Here is a 20158-nt window from a genome sequence, read left to right as displayed (position 1 = left end):
GGGAGCCGCCGCCCGGGCCGGACCGCGGTGAGTGATCCCAGCCCCTTGGACTTCCCCTCCCAGCCGGTGTACGCTCTCCGACCTCCGGAGCCCCATCCCCGGCCGGCCGGGGGCGGGGGGTGGAGAATACTGTACAGTACTAGGTCAGAAGTCGCCCAGTCCTCACCCCTTTCTGCTCTGGACTTTTAGACTCCCTGTTCTAACTGGGGGAGGGCTAAGGGGTGTGTAGGGAGGAGGGGACGGCTGGGTTGGGACGCCCTTGGCTAAAGAATGATTGAGATTCGCCTGCCTCCTGGGGTTTACCGCCCCTAAGTGCAGCAACTTTTTGTTCTCTGACCCAGTTCGGAGCCTTCGAGACTGCCTGTGAAATGGAGGATAGGAGAAACGTTTCCTTCCCAGCCCCCCCCATCCCCATGACTACCTCCAGGCGACCATAACACATGTATAGAACCTGGCCTTATTTCTTGGGGAGCAGTGGTCTTGGGAATGAAAGGTTTAGAAGAAACTGCCCCTCTGACTCCGGTGCCCAGCCATAGGGAAAAGACCAGACCCGGAAACACTTTGAATCTTCGGAGGTTCCTGGTGTTGCGCCCTAATCTGAGACTTCTAAACTGAAAGAATACTCAAGCTGAGACCTGTTTGGTAATGTTGGCCCAGATCAGATCTTTCTTAATCTATGAGCCTTCTTCTCACTATAATCCCTTTTATATTATATGATTTAGGATAGGTAGACAGCAGTAATTGAAAAAGCCAACGTTGGCAATTTTTTAAATAATGCATACGTTATCTTACAACATTGTAATTAAAAATATTCATCTTACCGTTCTTCTGGTGTAATGCTGGGACATTTTTGTGTGTGTGAGCCTGCTGATTGAAGTTGCCAGTTGACTTTCTAGTATTAACTACCAAGGGAGTCTCAAACCTGGCAGCGCCCTGAGAATTTTTTACACTATGGATGAGAGGTCCCCAGTCCAGACTAAATCAAAGTGGGGGGCTGGTTTTTAAATTTCCCAGGTAAATTTTAGTGTGCAGTCTGGGGTGAGAATCACTCAGGCATTTCGATCATGTTTTTTTTTTTTTTTTTTGGTACCGGGGATTGAACTCGGGTCCTTGAGCTTACAAGGCAGGCCACCGAACCGCTGAGCTAAATCCCCGGCCCTCGATCATGGATGATTTGCAGTTTTGGTTTCTTTGCAGTGAGAGTACACACTTTTGAAACAATCTAAGTGCAGAATATTTTTGAGATTTTTTAAGTCTCCTAATATTTTACAGTTGTCCTACCCACTCTTCACTCATCAGTTTGTAATTGTATTTCTTCTTGGTATTATGCCTCTGCAAAGCATATGGCTTAGTTTTTCATAGGAAAGGTCTTTAATTTAGTATTTTTCACAGGTTTATGTGATATTTAATTACATTATTAAAAACTGAAAAACTGGTGATAAGCAGTTTTGCAGTCATACAAAACTGTTGTAAGCACACAGACAACTGAATGAAGCTAGTGACTTGGGTGCCCTAGAAGCAGTCTGCTAACCTCTAGTATCCAGGGCACTGTGGTTATTGATCCTGTAGTAACCAATAATCCAGTAATCCAGTAGGCCAGTTAGCCAGGCTCTTGCCCAGTTGAGCACTCTTCACCCTCTCCAGCTCATACCATAAATATCCAGTTCCTTTCTTAATCCAATTCTCCAATCTTTCACTCTTTCCATTGATTTACATTAAGCTGCTCTTTAATTACCACTACTGCGTTTATTAAGTTGGGAAGACAAGGCAGAGGTCTTAATCTGATAGTCTGTAACTTTTTCTGATTTTTAGAGAGGTTCGGGATCCAAAAAGTTAAGCATATAAGTAAAATTTCAAGAAACATCCTTAAGGCCCTTAATACTGTACCATGAAAACACATTTCAGGCAATTCCTCAGGTTTTCTCTTGAATAAAGATTTAGAGAATTCAGCATCATACCTGTTTTCTACTTTGTCTTCTACTTTAACCATAAACCTAGGTTCAACTGGAAAGCTCCAAAATCTATTTCCTAGGACTGTATAAACACTGCAACTGGAAATTTAAGACAGCCAGTTCTTTACTGCCATCTGACCAGGGATTCAGAAAGCACAAGGGAAGGAATGGTATTACATACTTTTTTTTCCCCTCTCAGTACTCAGGATTGAACCCAGGGTATTCATACTGAGTGACCTACATCCCCATCCTTTTTAAAAATTTGATATAAGGTCTCACTGCGTTGCTAAGTTGCCCAGGCTGGGTTCAAACTTGCCATCCTCCTGCCTCAGCCTCCCATAGTACTGGGATTACAGACATACACCACTCACACACCAGCTCTGACTGTATTTTTTATTAGTGACTTTAGCAATAAAGCATAACTAGCATATTTAATAGGGATACAAATATAGTAATTATTCAGAATACTCAACACCACCTTTGCCCTAGGAGTCCTTCTCTGGATTGATTCCTTTTGCTACCTAATCCAAAATGAAGACACAAAAACAGACACCGTAGAGTCTTAAATTGTGGTTTTGGTTCCTAGTCTGCCCTACTTGTAATTTTCACAAGCCACTCTGGGTTGTAGTTTCCACCTAGTTCAAAAGCATATCCTTCCAAGGAAGTACCAGCTACACAGCTGTGTCTTGATGTAAGCCACCATTCTCTTTTGGCGGGGGGGGGGGGTACCTGGGATGTAACTCAGGACCTTGTGCTTGCAAGGCAGGTGCAGTGCCACTGAGCTAAATCCCTGGCCCCACCATTCTCTTTTAGAAAGTTTTCTTTTTTCCATAACTTATATTTTGTGTAAGTGAAAACAAGGTATACAGTATCCCAAGATACTTCATTGCCTTATTACATGTTACACCGAAATACCAAGCTGATGCTGAGAATCTGAAGGCTTTTAGCTGTGTCTTTTGGTCCCCACCTTCACAGTGGACTGGACAACTTCATGGTTTATGCTACATTTTCCTCCTAAAAAGTAGACTGTGTCCTTATAGAAAAGCACACCAAATTGGTCAAGTTGATGTCAGGCACTGCCATCATGAAGTATTCTCCACCTCAAAACTGGTGTTGTTCGTAGGGGCCTACAATTTCTTTCTTTTTTTCTTTGTTTTGGTTTTTTGAGACAGGGTCTCACTATGTAGCTGAGACTGACCTGGAACTCACTATGTAGTCCAGGCTGGTCTCAAACTCAGAGTGATCCTCCTGCCTCTGACTCCCAAGAGCTGGGACGACAGGCCTGTGCCACCATTCTTGGATCTTTTTTTTTTTTTTTCCTTTTTTTGGTATGGGGATCGAGCTCTGGTCCTTGCGCTTGCAAGGCAGGTGCTGAAACCACTGAGCTAAATCCCTGGCCCCCACAATTTCTAAGTGATAGTGTAGCTCCTAGCCACGAAGCAGTGTCTAGGATGAATCTGGGAGGGAAAAGATGAAGCAATCATGGGGGCAATTCACACAGCAATAAAAAGGATCCAAATTATGGAAGTACTTCCTCCAAAGCTATGATTCTCATACTTTTTTAAACACAACAAAATCCATTCTGAAATTGTATCCAAAGCCCTAAATATAAAAAGCTTGAAATCATAGGGGTAAGAATATAGCTCAGTGATAGAGCACTTGCCTAGCACAGGAAAGGCCCTGGTTTCCATCCCTGGAAACAAATCTTTTGCATCCCTACTGCAAAAAGAAAAGTAGGGCCGGGGATTTAGCTCAGTGGTTCTTGCACCCGCTCTGCAAGCGCAAGGACCTGAGTTCAATCCCTGGTACCAAAATAAGAAAAATAAGTAAATTTTTAAAAAGTCATAAATACCCTAGGTTCCTCAACTGTTAAGATACAATTAGGACTGCAAAAACAGATTGAAAAACTGATGTTAAAGGATTTAGTCTTTGCCCACTTTTCCCACCAAGAGGCATATTACCTTACATCTGAGTCATCCATGAGATGAAACAACAACAACAAAAAAAATGCTAGGTATTGACCCTTTACTTTGTTCTACGCATAGCATCAAGGGTATTTTATTTAGTCATATCTGCCAGGTAGGTACTTTGCTGCAATTAATCTCAAATCTGCCACAGCCCAGACTTCCATCTCTTAATAAAGCATCTCTACTTTCTCCCCACCTATACATTAATACTAGCACATAATAGTAAAAATAATACAGTACACTCGGCAGTCCGTCCCCTGTCCCCCTAGCACCCAACCCCTTTCCCTCTGTGTGTATCCTTGTGTAATACAGGCTGGCCTCAACTCTTCCCCTGCCTCAGCCTCCTGAGTTGTGGGATTACAGGTGTGTGCCACATCCAGACAGCATCTTCATTTTTTACAGGAAGAAGCTGAGGCTCATATCATTTCAGTACTTTTACCAATTTCATGTAGCTAACTGGCAAATGGCAGAATTGGGATTCAAACTCAAGGCTGGCCTTAGTGGAAAATTCTTATTTCTGGGGCTGAGGGTTTAGCTCAGTGATAGGACTCTTGCCAGGCTTGTGCAATGCTCTGGCTTCCATCCCTAGCACCGCAAATAAATAAATATCCTTGACATTACATTGTTTGAACTTTATGAACTTGGGTACTAACCTTAACAGATCAGAAGTAATATTTATAAACACAGTTGGTAATCCCCTAAGAGTAAAGGGTAGCAAGTGTTAAAGGATCTCATGCTTACATTGGGAGCTGAATTAAAACTCAACAATATTCCAGGAAATAACTTGAGCAGGTATGTGTTTCAGTTAGAGGTTGTCCCTGGAGTCCCCACACCCCTAACCTGGGAGCAGTGTTGTGCTGGGTTGCTTATGCGAACTGGTTACAATTTATAATGAAGCGGTCTACCTAGTTTTGAGAAGAAAGCTGGACTGCAAAGATAAGAGCTTCAGGCCTTTCCCCCAGAGTGAAAGGGGCTGTTAATGTTGGTAGGAGCTCTTTGGGCTCCCTGGAGAGAGGCTGAGCCGTTGGAAGAGACAAAGGCTGGGGGAGGGGATAACCTTTGTTCTGAGGCTGACAGAGGAGGGAACATTCTCCTGTCCACATGACCTAAACCCAGGGGGAGTGGGCCTTCTTTATCCCAGATCTCAGTCTCCCAGCCTACCGAGAAATGGGTTGGGGGGAGCTATCCAGACTGAATTCAGGGGTTGAAGGTACTATCATTCCCTTCCCCCAATACTCCACCAACAAGAAGGGAAAGGAAAAAAGTGCTGGGGGCTGGGCAGAGGGCAGTGCTGTCCTACCTTCAGGTAGTCATCGGTTTTCCCAACCTCCCTCCACATTCTAGGAGTAATCCTGTGTTGTTAGGTGGAAAGTAATAGTTCTGCTGCTCCTCCTGCCTTTGTGGCTGTCTTTATTTTGTAACTTTTATTCCATGAATTTAGAGGGTGAGAGTTAGGGGACAGCTTCTAGAAGCAAGTTTGATTTGAATGATAAAACAAGTTTGGGCTGGGGATTTAGCTCAGTGGTTCCACTGCTTGCAAGTGCATATTCCTGAGTTTGATTCCCAGAACCAAAAAACAAAAACAAGCATGAATTGAAAAGATAATGGCTTTATAAGAATAATTTTCCCTTCCTAATCTGTACATACAGGTTTTTGTCTTAGTAACAACAACATTCATTAGTCAAATGACTTGGGATAACAACTTTTATGTACCTTATTTTTTTAATACAAAAATTGGGAATTATAGCAGACTATGATGACTTCACAAAGTTATGAAGATTGAGTGACAGCTGGGTGTGGTGATGCATCTATAGTCCCAGCTACTCAGGAGGCTGAGGTGGGAGACTCCTTCAGCTCAGGAGTTCAAGACTAGCTTGGGTAGCCTGGGATTTAGCTTAGAGGTTCCACTGCCTGCCTCGAAAGCACAAGGACCCGAGTTTGATCTCCGGTACCAAAAAAAACCAACAAAAAACAAAAAAAAAGACTAGCTTGGGCAACATAAAGTAACAAAATAAAGAGAAATTTAATAAAATAAATGAGCACTTTATAAGCAATATGCCATGACTAACAGTACTTTCTACATAAAAGTACTTTCTACAGTTGAACACTTCAGCGTTCTGGTTTGGTAGAAATCGTGTGATGTGCCTAAAGAGGAGCCTCTGGGATTGAGCTGTCTCTCTTCTTATTACAGCTGTCTCTGAAGGGCACACATTGGGAGCCATGCCTCCTAGTAAAGAGGCCAGCAGTCTTCATAGCTCACCAGCAGGGCTCATCTGCCTCCCTCCAATCTCTGAGGAGCTACAGCTGGTGTGGACCCAAGCAGCCCAGACCAGTGAGCTGGACAGCAATGAACACCTGCTGCAAACCTTCAGCTACTTTCCCTATCCCAGTCTAGCAGACATTGCCCTTCTCTGCTTGCGTTATGGGTTGCAGATGGAGAAAGTCAAGACATGGTTCATGGCCCAGCGCCTCCGATGTGGCATTAGCTGGTCATCTGAAGAAATAGAAGAGACTCGAGCCCGAGTAGTCTACCACCAGGACCAACTCCATTTCAAATCCCTTCTATCTTTTACTCATCATGTAGTGCGGCCCCCAGAGGAGGTACAGTCTTCTCAGATCCCACCTCCGGAACAAGGTGGTCTTGGAAGAAGCCCTCTGACTCTCAGTGAGCCCACCCAGATGAAAGGATTGAAGGTGGAACCTGAGGAGTCCTCTCAGAATCTGCCACTGCCGCTGAGTCACCAGAAAGCAAAGGAGTCCCTCTTGACACCTGGCAGTGGAGCATTCCCCAAACAACCAGATTTTTCACAGAATCGGCAAAGTGGTAGCCTCTCTAAGGAGCAGGCAGGCAGGGGTCCTGACCATTCATGTGGTATAGGCACCGCTTCCTGGAACCACTCCACTGCTGTTCACCAGCCACAAGCTCAGCATAAGCCATCACTTTCATCACCGGCCAGTAGTTGTAAGGAGGAGACAACACCTCGTGTGACTCCTTCTTCCTCTACCTCTTCTTCCTCTTTCCAGGTACTGGCTAATGGAGCTACTGCCAGCCCTAAACCCCTCCAGTCGCTGGGCTGTGTCTCACAGTCACCATCAGCCAGAGAACAGGCACAGCCTCCACATGTGGAAGCAGGCTGGTCCCAAAGGCTGCGGCCTAACTCACTAGCAAGTAGGGCCAGCCCCACAGGATACCTTTCCCCCGATATGCAACGCCAGCGAAAGATTAAGCGCAAAACCAAAGAGCAGCTGGCAATCCTCAAATCCTTTTTTCTACAGTGCCAATGGGCACGGCGTGAAGATTACCATAAATTAGAACAGATCACGGGTTTACCTAGGCCTGAGATCATTCAGTGGTTTGGTGATACACGTTATGCCTTGAAGCATGGGCAACTAAAATGGTTTCGGGACAATGCAGTGCCTGGTGCCGCTAGTTTCCAAGACCCAGCAACTACCACACCACCATCAACTCGCTCCTTGAAAGAATGGGCCAAGACACCACCTCTGCCAGCACCCCCACCTCCACCGGATATAGGATCCTTGGAGAGGTACTGGGCAGCCCACCATCAGCTCCAGGAAACTGATATCCCTCAGCTGTGTCGGGTGTCAAGGCTGAGCACCCAGCAGGTGAGGGATTGGTTTGACTCTCAGTTACGTGAGCCAGCTGAGGTGGTTGTTTGTTTAGATGAGGAAGAGGAAGAGGAGGAAGAAGAACTGCCAGAAGATGGTGAAGAAGAGGAGGAGGAAGATGATGACGATGACGACGATGATGATGTGATCATACAGGACTGAGTGGGCGGACTAAGGAAAGGGGAAGGTTTGTTACTAAAGGATGAACAGATTTAGTAACTGTTTAAACAAACCACATTTTAAAAATTACTTTGTGACAAAGAACTAAAAATCTTTGTGTTCTTCAGAGTGGGTGATGGGGATATAGTAATTTGAGGATGGATGGGGGAGGATGCCCAAAAATCCTCTAGCCTTAGGGCTAAAGATCTGACACTGAGCTAGGCAACGGCCCTTGTTCTCCTTTTTTCTGGTATTTTTCTCCCTTGGAGCACTAGAGGCTGGGCCTCATCCCTACACCCACAGAAGTCCTAGAAAGAAAGTAGAGAACTGATGATTCAATTGATGATACCAGTGCATCCTGATCCCACCATTTTCCTGGATTCTAAGGCTGCCTTGCATCCTTCCCAATCCTTCTGAGCACAATGCATAATGGAGCTAAGATTCTCAATACGTTCCAGCCTTGTCATAGATACTTCCTGTTCCTCGTACCAACTTGATAATCTCATCTGCTTCATCACTGAATCATGGGAAGCAGAATGTTCTCATTTCTGATACTGGGACCACTTTGCCTCCTTTTCATCGCTACAAAATCCCCTTTTGTTTACTATTTGTCTCAGGGTAAATCTTCCCTGCAGAGTCTCAAAAGGTTTAGAAATGGGTGGTGAATATTTAGTCTAGATATTCATTGGAGGTCGGAATTAGGAGAGATGTCTTTTACAAAACATAGAATTACATTACAGAATGATGAGAAGGGACAGTTCTCCTGGTCAAAGGGTGACAGAAGCAGTACCAGGTTTGGTTTTACAAACCTGACACTACCTCAAATCTAGCTTGACAAAGACTAATTTTTCAGTTTTTTTGCTGTTTAATCTGTGACCAGAAAAGACTTTTCCCTCTCTATAGGATTTGTCTTGGAGACAAAGGGACTATGGTCTTTAACTGAATTATTATTATTATTTTTATTGAGTTTATTGGTACATTTTAGGTATACAGTACAGTTTTAACTGAATTACTGATGTTTTAAAATGGTTTGCATCAGTTAAGATTATAAAAACAAACATCAATCAGTTAACTTTTTAAAAATAAAAGAGAGGAAACCCTGCATCCCTAGAAAAATACTAAAAAGGCCCCAAATTGTTTCTCTCTTTTCTGCTTTGCCACTCCTATCATTTAGGGATTAATGAAGTCAAATCCATTAATAGTTCTAATTTACAGCCAGGGTGCCGCTTGGTGGTAGAATACTTGCCTCGCATATGGGAGGCCTTGAATTGAATTTCCAGCACCAATTAGAATTTTTTTCTGATGTACTATACTTTTTATAATTTCAAGGGGCAGGCTTTGTTGGGTAAAATTAAAAGGACAAAAACTATAACGCAGTAGGTCAGCATCTGTCACCACACACTTTGTTTCATTGTTTTCCAGAAGTCAGGACAATGATTAAAATTTCTGAGGCTTCAGCAGAGACAGAGATACAGTAGGCTTGTAGGTAACTCCTCTTGCTCATCTAACCATTCTAGAGCTTCTAATAGTGACAGGTGCGATAATCATAAAGGGGCATCTTGTCATCTACAGAGTTTATATATCCAACTATTTATGTCAAAGGAAAACCAATATATTTAATGTAACCAGGCACAGAGGAAACAATAGGTAAACAAGAAAAGTATAAAGACAAGGAACAGAGAGCTAATGTTTGCTAACATTGGCAATGGGACATATATCCAAGTGGAAAAAATGTAGAAATGAAACAAGTTGATGAGTATATTATCCAATCTCCCAAGCATGATGCCGAGAATTATTTTTACGATTTTAGTTTCATACTGTAGAACATGAAAGGAGCTACACACATCTTTTGGGGTAGAGATAAACATCTGTCCAAAGCACTAGCCTATAAGACCTGACTGCTTTCCTGGGAGGTAAATAGGATGTACTGGGTAAAGATACAGAAAGCATAAGGTACAGAGTGAAACCAGGAGACAAAGTAGATGTACACTTTCCAAGACTATCTCACTGGATCAGTAGTGGATGCTATAGTCCAGCTCTCAGCAGTACATACAGATCAGACCTTGACGTGGTCTATCTGGAAGTGGTAAAGGCTCCTCTCTCCCTGGCTAATCCCATCTGCCTCTGCTGGTAAGGAGTCTCCTGGTAAACAGAACAGGAAGGCAAACTGAGTGTTTGTAACAAAAATGGCTAGTAAAACACTTTCAAGCTATTATATGAAATTTATCAGAAGATAATCAACCACTGTTGCTTTCCCGAGGCTTTTCTTCTACTGCATGATAGTTAGATTTGGTATCTTTTGTGTAACAAGGCTTTGTTGTTGCTTACAAAAGTATGAAATATTTCAGTGGCTAAGGATGATAAAAAGGATGGTTTATAACAATTATTTGAAAATCAAACTGTTTTGGAAGACCTAGAACATGTGATTACCATGCCCAGAAATGATTAGCAGGGAAGCAGAATTTTTTTTTTTTTTGCAGTGGGGATCAACCTCCAGACTTTATGCTTGCAAGGCAGGTGGTGGCATCACTGAGCTAAATCCCAGGCCCCTGTGGAGAAGAATTCTTATGCTTCTAGGGAGGTGGTACTTTCTTCTGTAACTATTTTTAAACCGGGCGTGGTAGCACACACCTGTAATCCCAGCACTGGGAGGATGCTGTGAGTTTGAGACCAGCCTAGGCTACATAGTGAGTTCCAGGTCAGTCTCAACTACATAGTGAGACCCTGTCTCAAACAAACTAAATAAATAAATAAATAAATAAATAAATATTTTTAAAAGACCTTTAAAGTGGAAAAAATTTAAAAAGGCAGACTAGAATAATGAACTCGGCTGGGCATGATGAACTCAGCTGGGTGTGGTGGCACATGCCTGTAATCCCAGCACTCAGGAGGCTGAGGCAGGAGGATCACTGTGAGTTCGAGACCAGCCTGGGCTACACAGTGAGTTCCAGGTCAGTCTCAACTACATAGTGAGACCCTGTCTAAAAAAAAAAAAAAGAAAAGAAAAATGAACTCATATAATCCTCACATCCAACTTCATGGCTGATTTTTTATTTCTCTTTTCCCACTAATCCTATCTACTAAATTTATACTAAAGTAACATCCAGATATAATTAATTTTCCATTTGTAAAAATTTAAATGCATTTACAAAGAAAAAACTATCATCACGCCTAAAGAAATACCCAATGTCAAAAATTCTTTAATATCAAATGTTCAAAAGACATTTGATTTGATTTTCATGTAATAGAATTTAAGATCAAATATCCTCAAAATCCATGCCATAAAAATTGAAAGGCAAGACTAGACTTTTAATAGAAGCCTTAACAGACTTCTCATTACCACGTCCTTTTCCTTTTGTTGCCCAGATAAGAATCATACTCCCATAAATTTACAAAGCATTATTCTACCTGTCTCTGGAGAAATAAATGTGGTTTTTCATAGTTCAAGGAGAACCTTCACCCAAAAGATACAGTCCAGTGAAAATACTCTTGTGGAACTACTGGGCAATGCCACTATGTCACTGGCTAAGACCTCTTGGTTGAAATTTCACTACCATTTGACTTAATTTTAAAAACTCCCAAGGGGCCAGGGATTTAGCTCAGTGGTACCACTGCCTGCCTCAAAAGTGCAAGGTCCTGAGTTGTATCCCTGATACAAAAAAAAAAAACGGAAAAGAAAAAGACTAGGAACAGGGCATGGTGGTACATTTCTGTAGCCACACCATGGGAAGCTAAAGCAGGATTACTGCCACATGTTCAGGGCCAGCCTGAACTACCTAGCAAGATCCTGTCTCAAAAAAAATCCTGGGAAATTGCAAACACGTTTTCTACATCTGAAACCCATGTCACTCTGCACTGTGGTTACACTCCACCACCTTAACAAGACCAGAGGCTTTTAGTGTGCCAGCAGAGTCATGTGAGTTTTTGTGCACAGGTAAATTAGACTAACCAGGCTTTACCTGCAGGACTGGCAGCTGGAAACCAGGAAGACTCTCTCGAGGAGTCCTGCTTTCCCTTTGACCTGAAGGACAGAAGGAAATGGTAAGGGACAGTTTGGGGCAGTTGTTCAGCAGTGCTACTTGTGGTCAGGGTCTCTGGACCTAAATCAAAGGAACACTACTCAAAAGGGAAACAAATATTAGCTAAGCAATTTAAGAGATAAGTTATAAAGTCCATTATTTCCTGTGAGGATGGGATGCCAACAGAGCAGTCTTGAGATTTGAGTTTAATTATGAGTGGGAAGATAGGGAATATATTTAGGTGAGTTATGAAAGATGGCAGCCCCTTAGCAAGACCACTGGTAGCAGAGGTACTCTTTTTTAAAAAGATGGGGAGATTGGGCATTGTGGCGCATTCCTATAGTCCCAGCACTCGGGAGACTGAGGTAGGAGGATAACTGTGAGTTTGAGACCAGCCTGGGCTACATAGTGAGTTCCAGGTCAGTCTCAAAATATATTTAGGTGAGTTATGAAAGATGGCAGCCCCTTAGCAAGACCACTGGTAGCAGAGGTACTCTTTTTTAAAAAGATGGGGAGATTGGGCATTGTGGCGCATTCCTATAGTCCCAGCACTCGGGAGACTGAGGTAGGAGGATAACTGTGAGTTTGAGACCAGCCTGGGCTACATAGTGAGTTCCAGGTCAGTCTCAACTACATAGTGAGACCCTGTCTCAAAAAATAAAAATAAATAAATAAATAAAAGATGGGGAGAGGCCTGTGATTTAGCTCAGTGGTTCTGTCACCTGCCTCTCAAGTGCAAGGACCCGAGTTGGATCACTGGTACAAAAAAAAAAAAGGGAGAAAAAAGGATATTGATTTTATAATCCTCAGAATTGAGCTCCCAGCATATTCAACATAGGGATTAAAAAAAAAAAAAAAAAAAAGCCAGTTCATTCTAATCTTATAGGTCAACTTGGCTCACTGGCAGAATTCAACGGGTGACAGGATGAGTGTTATGCAGGCAAAATCCAGAGCATCTCTCCACTGTAAAGGAAACTGGGTAACTCTTTAAAAGAATTTAAGGAACCAAACTGGGAACAGTTCTCTTTATTAAGGGCAAGTGTCAACTTTTTGTCACCTGAAAATTTTCATTTTAGTTTGTGTCAGTGGTTGAATCTCCACTCCTTTGGGAATGTTAACTTACCAGAAATGTTGGGGGTGAGTACTCTTGTGTGGCCTGACTCCCCATTTAGAAATGGTCTGACACAAAAAATCCCCATCCCAGAAGGGGTAGATGAAGTTCTAAGGAAAGGAAATGAAAACATCAGCAGAGAAAAGGAAACATAAAAGTAAAATGCATATATAAAGGAAGGGCCTAACCATTTAGGCCAGAGAGGAGGAATCCCCTGCTTGTGAAAACAAAATTAAATAATTCAGATATATATTAAACACAGAGCTATTCAACCTGCTCTTTTGTTTGTAAAGCAGATTATAAACTTCAGTGGTATAGACCAGTGAAGTAACTCCAGGGCTGCTGGAAGAGTGTCCTGGTGAACAGATCCCCAGAGAGGAAGCATAATGTTACTCACCTATAAGACAGGTTGTGAGTTGAAGCTGGCGAAGGAGTTTCTAGAAAACAAAAATTAGCCTGTATGATAATCCAGGAACTGGAGAAGAGACTCAAGATATTAGGGGCTAGGGCAAAAGAAATGGGGATCAAAGATTGAGTATATGTTAGCATTCGGGGCTAATGGTAAGGAAAAAGGCTTACAAGTCACCTAGCAGGGCTTTGTCCTCCATCCCATGAGTTTGGGTCAGGATCCATTCCTGTCTCGATGTACTCTAATGTATCTGCCTTGGTTTACCCACTAAGATGGACATTACTAACTAGAAAGTACAACTAAAGATCAAGGTTATTAAATTGGCTAGGAATGATATCAGCAAAAATGATGGGAAATAAGCACTAAAAATTTATTGCTTCCATAAAAGCAATGAGAAGCCAGGTGCGGTACACACCTGTAATAACTAGCACTCTGGAAAGCTGAGGAGGATCACAAGTTCCAGTCCATCCTGGGCAATTTAGCAACAAGGATACTGTATCAAAACTTTTGAAAAAATTTTTCTAAAAAGGGGCTGGAAATGTAGCTTACTGCAAAGGCCCCGCCTTCCCCCCCAAAAGAAAGCAATGAGAAAACGAGCAAAAATGGTGAGAAGAACTTTTTCTGAACTCTGGAAATCAATAATGAGCTTGTAGCAACCTGGAGAATGGGTATTCTAAAAGACAGCTGAATGTCAACAAACAAACAAGCTTTGTATCATTATTTTAATTTGCCCTATTCTCCTTTCTCCTTCTCCAGCTCCATGAGAGCTGTGAAAACCAACAGGCCATAATCATGGTGAAAACAAGTAGGGCAGTCAATAGAGGGAAGGAGCAGGATTAGAGCTCTGAAGCTTAATTCTAACAGAACTCATTATTTGACCAGTCCAGTGGTTCCCTAGAAGATCTTACTTGCAACACTGTTTTTATTTGACTTGAGTTGGAACTCAAGCTCACCAGGTCTCAGAGTTCAGGGCTCACTAAGAGCAGAAAATCCTTCTCCCTAGAAATGTTTGCTGCAAACAATCAGAGGTACTTGTTTCCGCTGCCTAAAATGATTATCAGCTGAGGCAAATAATAACTAAAAAGAGCATAAAGGAAAAGGTAGGGAATGAGATGTCCATGGGGGCTTTGAAAAGTTCCAACACAGTCCTGGAAATCAAGAAGGTCATGGGCATACCAGGATGTGCACATGCTCAGGAAACACCTGAGCTCACACTTTAGGCTGAACTCCAAGCTGTACAAGCAGAAAGTAAAAGCCAAGCACAGCTGTCACCTAGCTGGCTGAGAGCTGAAAGTATGCAAATTATGTGACACAGAAAGAGGCAAGAAATTGTGGCCTATACAAAGAAAAACAAAAATAGAAACTGTTTCTGAGGAATCCTAGACATTGGGCTTTCTGGACAAAGGTTTAAAACCAGCTATTTTAGATACAGTCAAAGAAATTAAGGAAAGCATATGTAAAACACTAAATGAAAAGATGAGAATGATGCCTCAAAAAATAGAGACTATTCATATCAATTTTATGTAAAAACTCTGAAGTTCAAAAGTATAATAGCAGCTGGTTGTGATGGCACACACCTGTAATCCCAGCACTCTGGAAGGCTGAGGCAGGAGGACTGGAAGTCTGAACCTATCCTAGAAAATTTAGTGACTTAGCAAGAACCTGTCTCAAAAGACAAAATTTTAAAAAGTACTGGGGCTGGGGATGTAGCTCAGTGGCACTGCACCTGCCTGGCAAACACAAAGTACCAAGTTTGATCCCTGGTACCGCAAAACAAACACAAAGATGGAGTCTTGGACATTATGGTTCTAAGTACGATATATAAAGAATGCCTTTGCCATCAATATACTTAAAAAAAAATCCAGTGTGAAGGCCCTGGTTTCAATCCTCAGTATCATAAAAATTTTTAGTAAGAATTTTATAAGTATAACAAGAACTTTACTAGAGGGAGAGATACAATTAAGCAGAAAAAGAATCTGCAAATATGTAAGACAACTGAGATTACTCTGAGCAAAAGAAAGCATGAAAATAACTGAAGCTTTCAGAGACCTTGATGGAACACCAATGTATGTACACTGGACATTCCAGAAGAAGTGGAAAGCATAGGGCAGAAAGGATAATTCAGTAGGTAATGGCTCCAAATCTCACAAATTATATGAAAAATAATCTATACATATCAAGAATCTCTACAATGTCCAAACAGGAATAAATTTAAAACTACAGCTATCATAATCATACTTTTGGAAGAAGAGCACAGCACAAATAATTTTTTTTCTCATCTGTAAAATGGGGTTTATGATAGCCACTTCCCCCAATGCATACAGTATTACTGAGAAGATTAAATGAACTGATATAACATAAGACCCTACTTTTATTTTTTTGTACCGGGGATCAAACTCCGGACCTTGGGCTTGCAAGGCAGGCAGCAGAACCACTGAGCTAAATCCTGGCCCTAAAAGGTGTCTTTTTTTTTTTTTTTTGGTACCGGGAATTGAATTTAGGACTGCTGCACTTGTGAGGCAGGCAGCACGGTGTCACTGAGCTAAATCCCTGGCCCAAGACCCTAAATATTGATATAACAGGCTCAAGGCATTTTAAGTTCATTTAATAATTAACTACTATGAGGAGGAAAAGGAAAAAACAGGGTTGTGTCAAAAAGTAACAGAGGGCCTTTCTATAGAATTGACTTAAGTCCTAAAGGACGATAAAGATTTAGTCAACCAAAGTGGACAGAACTCAGGGTCAGAGTCTCATATACCAAAGCCATATAATTATATGAAAAAAGGTTCATTATTACTATAAATATCCTTAAAATTGATGTCCTGGGCTTGGAAAACTCTAAGTAGCCTGAGGTGTCAAACATTTGAAAGATACTGTTTTACACTTGAGAGGAGGCAAAAAAAAAAAAAAAAGCATTTTAAGAAGGTAAAAATGGGGCCGGGGATTTAGCTCAGTGGTGCTGCTGCCTGCCTTGCAAGCACAAGGTCCTGAGTTTGATCCCTGGTACCAAAAAAAGAAGTTAAAAATGATCAACATTGTAGAAAACTGCTGGAGGTCCAATAGAAGACAACTGAAAAGTGTCCATTGAGACTTACAGCTGGAATCCAGACTGGAATAAATTGAACAGTGAGAAGAAACGAAAAAGTAAAATGGTGCTGCAAACCCTTTTTAATAAAGGAAGTAGGGCATCCAACAGTTTTCCTTTACAAAGAAAAAAATCTTAAGAGCAGCAAGAAAGAAGCCACTATCGGGTACCATGGAGGCTAAAACACAGTGGAAGAAGATACTCAGTGCTGAAAGATTATTACTAAAAACATATTCCAAAATGCCATTCTTTAAAAATTAAGCTGGGTGCAGTGGCATGCACGTAATCCTGGGACTCTGGGAAGCAGAGGCAGGAGGAACTCAAGTTCAAGTCTAGCCAGGGCAACTTGGAAACTTAGTGAGATCCTGTTTCGAAATAAAAAATAAAAAGAATTGGGCATGTAGCTCAAGGTAAAGGCCCTGGTTCAAACCCCAGCCCACAAAACATAAAAAAAGACCTCAACTTGTATTAACAAACACTTAAAGACACAGTTTGCATATTAACTGTACAATGGCGTGGGGGAGAAAACAGAACTACAAGAGCAAAATTTTTGTATCCTATTGAAATTAAGTGTGGGAAAATTTAGAGTACATTGTTATAAATTGTTAACTGTAATTTCTAAACAAATTCCAAAAACTATAGTAGATGAACAAGGGAACTAAAGTGATACACTAGAAATTAATCTACCATAAGAAGACAATAATAGAGGAAATGAGGCCTAAAAAGATATAGACAAGCCAGCCATGGTCACGCAAGCCTGTAATTCCAGTACTCTGGGAGGTTGAGGTAGGAGGATTATGAATTTGAAGCCAGCCAGACCTACATAGTTAAGAGGCCAGGCCTGGGACATAGGAAGACCCAGCTAAAAAACAAAACAAAATAAAACAATAACAAAAAATACTTCAGACATATAGAAAACAAATAGCTAAATTGCAGAAGTTCTACTTTATCAGGAATTACATTAAATGTACATGGATTTAACTCTCCAATTAAAAGCAGAATGGATTTTTAAAACACAGGTCCCACTATATATACACTGTTTATGAGACTATTTTAAATTTTTATTACTATATGTGTGAAATATATAATGATCACATTAATTGTGGGGAGTTGGTTCACATACATAACACATCTTAATTCTTTTTACATCCCCTTTGCATCACTTCCCTACCTCCTCCCTCCATCTCTTGGTCCCTTTCCCATTTGCAAAAGATCTATCTCCCTATTTTTTATTATTTATTTTTTATTTCGTTCTTTATTTATACTTTGAGTTTCCCATATAAAAGAATCCATGCAATATTTATGCTTCTATGTCTGATTTACTTCCCTTAATATTATGGTCTCAAGGTGCATCCATTTTCCAACAAATTTATCCTTCTTTATAGCAGAGTAGTATTCCATTGTGTATAAATACCACATTTTCTATCCATTCATCTGTTGGACACATAGGTCAATTCCAAGATTTAGGTATTATGAATTGTGCTATTATAAATATGGGAATGCATGTATCACTGTAATACGATGACATTAACTTTTTTTGGAAGATACCTAGAAGGGGAATAGTTGGGTTGAATCGAATTCCTATTTTTATTTTTTTGAGGAATCTCCATACTGATTTCCACAGTGGTTGCTTTAGTTTGTATTCCCACCAACAATGCAGAAGTGTTCCTTATTCCCTGTAGCTTCATCAGCATTAGTTATTATTTGATTTCTGTTTTTTTTTTATTTCTTGATGACAGCAATTAAGCCACTATGGAAATCAGAAGAGATTTCTTAAAAAAATTAAAAATAGAACTATCCTATAACCCAGCCATACCAATCCTTGGTATATACTCAAAGAAATTAAACCCAACGTAATATAGGGATGCCTGTATACCTATGCTAATTGTGGTATAATCTAAAATAGCCAAGATACAGAACCAACCTACGTGCCCATTAACTGATGAACAAAGAATATATATATATGAAAATATATATATATGGAAAAGTATATTAGCCACAAACGAACAAAATTATGTCATTTTCAGGAAAATGAATAAAATAGAAATCATCTTATTAAATGAAATAAACCAGACTCAGAAAGACAAGCATCACATTTTCCCTAATATGAGAAATCTCAAAAATAAAGACTTTTTTTTTAGTACTGGGGATTGAATCCAGGGCCTTGCAGTGAGTTATATCCCTAACTCTTTTTTATTTTTTTATCTTGAGACAGGGTCTCAGAAAGTTGCTAAATTGTCCAGATCGGCTCAAAGTTGTGATCTTCCTACCTCACTCTTTTAGAGATTACAGGTGAGATTACAGGTGGGGTTACAGGTGTGTAACACCATGCCTGTCTTAGAAGGGAGAAAATTATTAGATGAGAGAACGGAAATAAGAAGAAGGGGGACAGGATGTAAAAAAAGGCAGTATGGGGTGGATACTATCAAAATGTTATGTGCGTGTATAAAAATACCAGATTTATTTATTTATTTATTTTGGTACTGGGGATTGAACTCGGGACCTTTCACTAGCAAGGCAGCCAGCGGAATCACTGAGCTAAATCCCCAGCCCTAAAAATACCATATTTAAACCTAATATTTTATAAAATTAATATGTACTAGTAAAATATATAAGAAATTTATGATTATAAACACCTATATTAAAAAATCTCTAATCTTCCACCTTAAGAAACCAAAAAAAGCCGATCATGGTGGCGCATGCCTGTAATCCCAGCACTTGGGAGGCTGAGGCAGAAGGATTGCTGTGAGTTTGAGACCAGCCTGGGCTACATAATGAGTTCCAGGTCAGTCTCAACTACATAGTGTGACCCTGTTTCAAACAACAACAACAACTACAAAAAGAAACCAAGAGAAGAACTAAATTAAAAACAATCAGAAGGAAAAAAATAAGATTAAAGCACAAGTAAATGAACTACAAAACAGAGAATAAAGAAAACCAAAGGTTGGTTATTTGACATGAATGATCAAAATAAACTCAGGATAAACCCAGGTTTAACTCAGTGGTTCTGCCGCCTGCCTCTCAAAAGTGCAAGGACCTGAGCTCCATCCCTGGTACCAAAAAAAAAAAAAAAAAAAAAAAAAAAAAAAAAAAAAAGAAGGAGATTTGGAAATTTCAAATTTTCCTCTCGTTAAAGAAAATACTCTCTGGCAGGGCACAATGGTGCACACTTTAATCCCAGCACTCTGGAAGGCTGAGGCAAAAGGAATGCAAGTTTGAGCCCATCTTGGGCAATTTAGCAACACCCTGTCTCAAAATAAAAAATAAAAAAGGGCTGAGGATGTAGTCCAGTGTGAAGGCCTGGAATCAATCCCCAGTACCACAAAAAAACAAAACAAAACAATAACAGCAAAACATTCTGTGACAGGTGTTCTCTAGTATCACACAAAAACCAACCAACCAAACAAACAAACAAAAAAGAAGGGGCCAGGGGATTTAGCTCAGTGGTGCCAGTGCCTGCTTTGCAAGTGCAAGTTTGATCCCCAGTACCAAAAAAAACAAGAAAACAAACTCTGATAGGTATTCTCTAGGGACTGGCTTGAAAACAGTAACAATTATAGTTCTGAAGGCATATAAGCAAGGAAGTAAGTGGTTGGGACCAAGATAGTTCTTCACTGTAATATTTTTATGTTTAAGACATGCTTGATATTTTAGCACTAAGGGAGGCCAAGGCAGGAGGATTATTTGCAAGTTCCAGTCCAGCCTGGGCAATTTAGTGAGAGGCACACATAAATGTTCCTTTCAGCCCTAACTTACACTGCCATCGTGTGGCAATTTTAAAAATTCAAGTCAATTTTACTCAAGTCGTCCTAAAATTCCTGACCAGAGA

At 40.8% G+C, this 20158-nt stretch overlaps 2 protein-coding genes across 10 annotated transcripts in view; one reads left to right on the top strand and one right to left on the bottom strand.

Moving 5' to 3' along the window:
- Homez (homeobox and leucine zipper encoding) overlaps window positions 1-8709 on the top strand; it is an 18435-nt gene extending 9726 nt beyond the window's left edge. The window contains exons 1-2 of one of the 2 annotated variants that reach the window (XM_010637779.2): window positions 7-27; window positions 6111-8709. In XM_010637779.2, the coding sequence (XP_010636081.1) occupies window positions 6140-7708 (1569 nt within the window). In that variant the 5' untranslated portion in view covers window positions 7-27; window positions 6111-6139 and the 3' untranslated portion in view covers window positions 7709-8709. Of the gene's footprint in view, window positions 1-6; window positions 28-6110 lie in introns of those variants that run through there. The other variant, XM_010637777.3, reaches the window with a different exon arrangement.
- Window positions 1-20158, bottom strand: part of Rnf212b (ring finger protein 212B) — a 49835-nt gene that overhangs the window by 1830 nt on the left and 27847 nt on the right. For 7 of the 8 annotated variants that reach the window (XM_033765073.1, XM_010637770.3, XM_010637771.3 and 4 more), the window contains 3 exons: window positions 13233-13272; window positions 12848-12945; window positions 11665-11726 (listed from right to left, as the gene is read on the bottom strand). In XM_033765073.1, coding sequence (XP_033620964.1) covers window positions 11665-11726; window positions 12848-12945; window positions 13233-13272 — 200 coding nt within the window. Of the gene's footprint in view, window positions 1-8801; window positions 9848-11664; window positions 11727-12847; window positions 12946-13232; window positions 13273-20158 lie in introns of those variants that run through there. The other variant, XM_010637776.1, reaches the window with a different exon arrangement.

Source organism: Fukomys damarensis, unplaced genomic scaffold (genome assembly GCF_012274545.1).
Source record: "Fukomys damarensis isolate Sample0158 unplaced genomic scaffold, DMR_v1.0_HiC HiC_scaffold_17, whole genome shotgun sequence".
In the NCBI taxonomy this organism is placed as follows: domain Eukaryota; kingdom Metazoa; phylum Chordata; class Mammalia; order Rodentia; family Bathyergidae; genus Fukomys; species Fukomys damarensis.
This window is presented reverse-complemented; position numbering and strand designations above follow the sequence as displayed.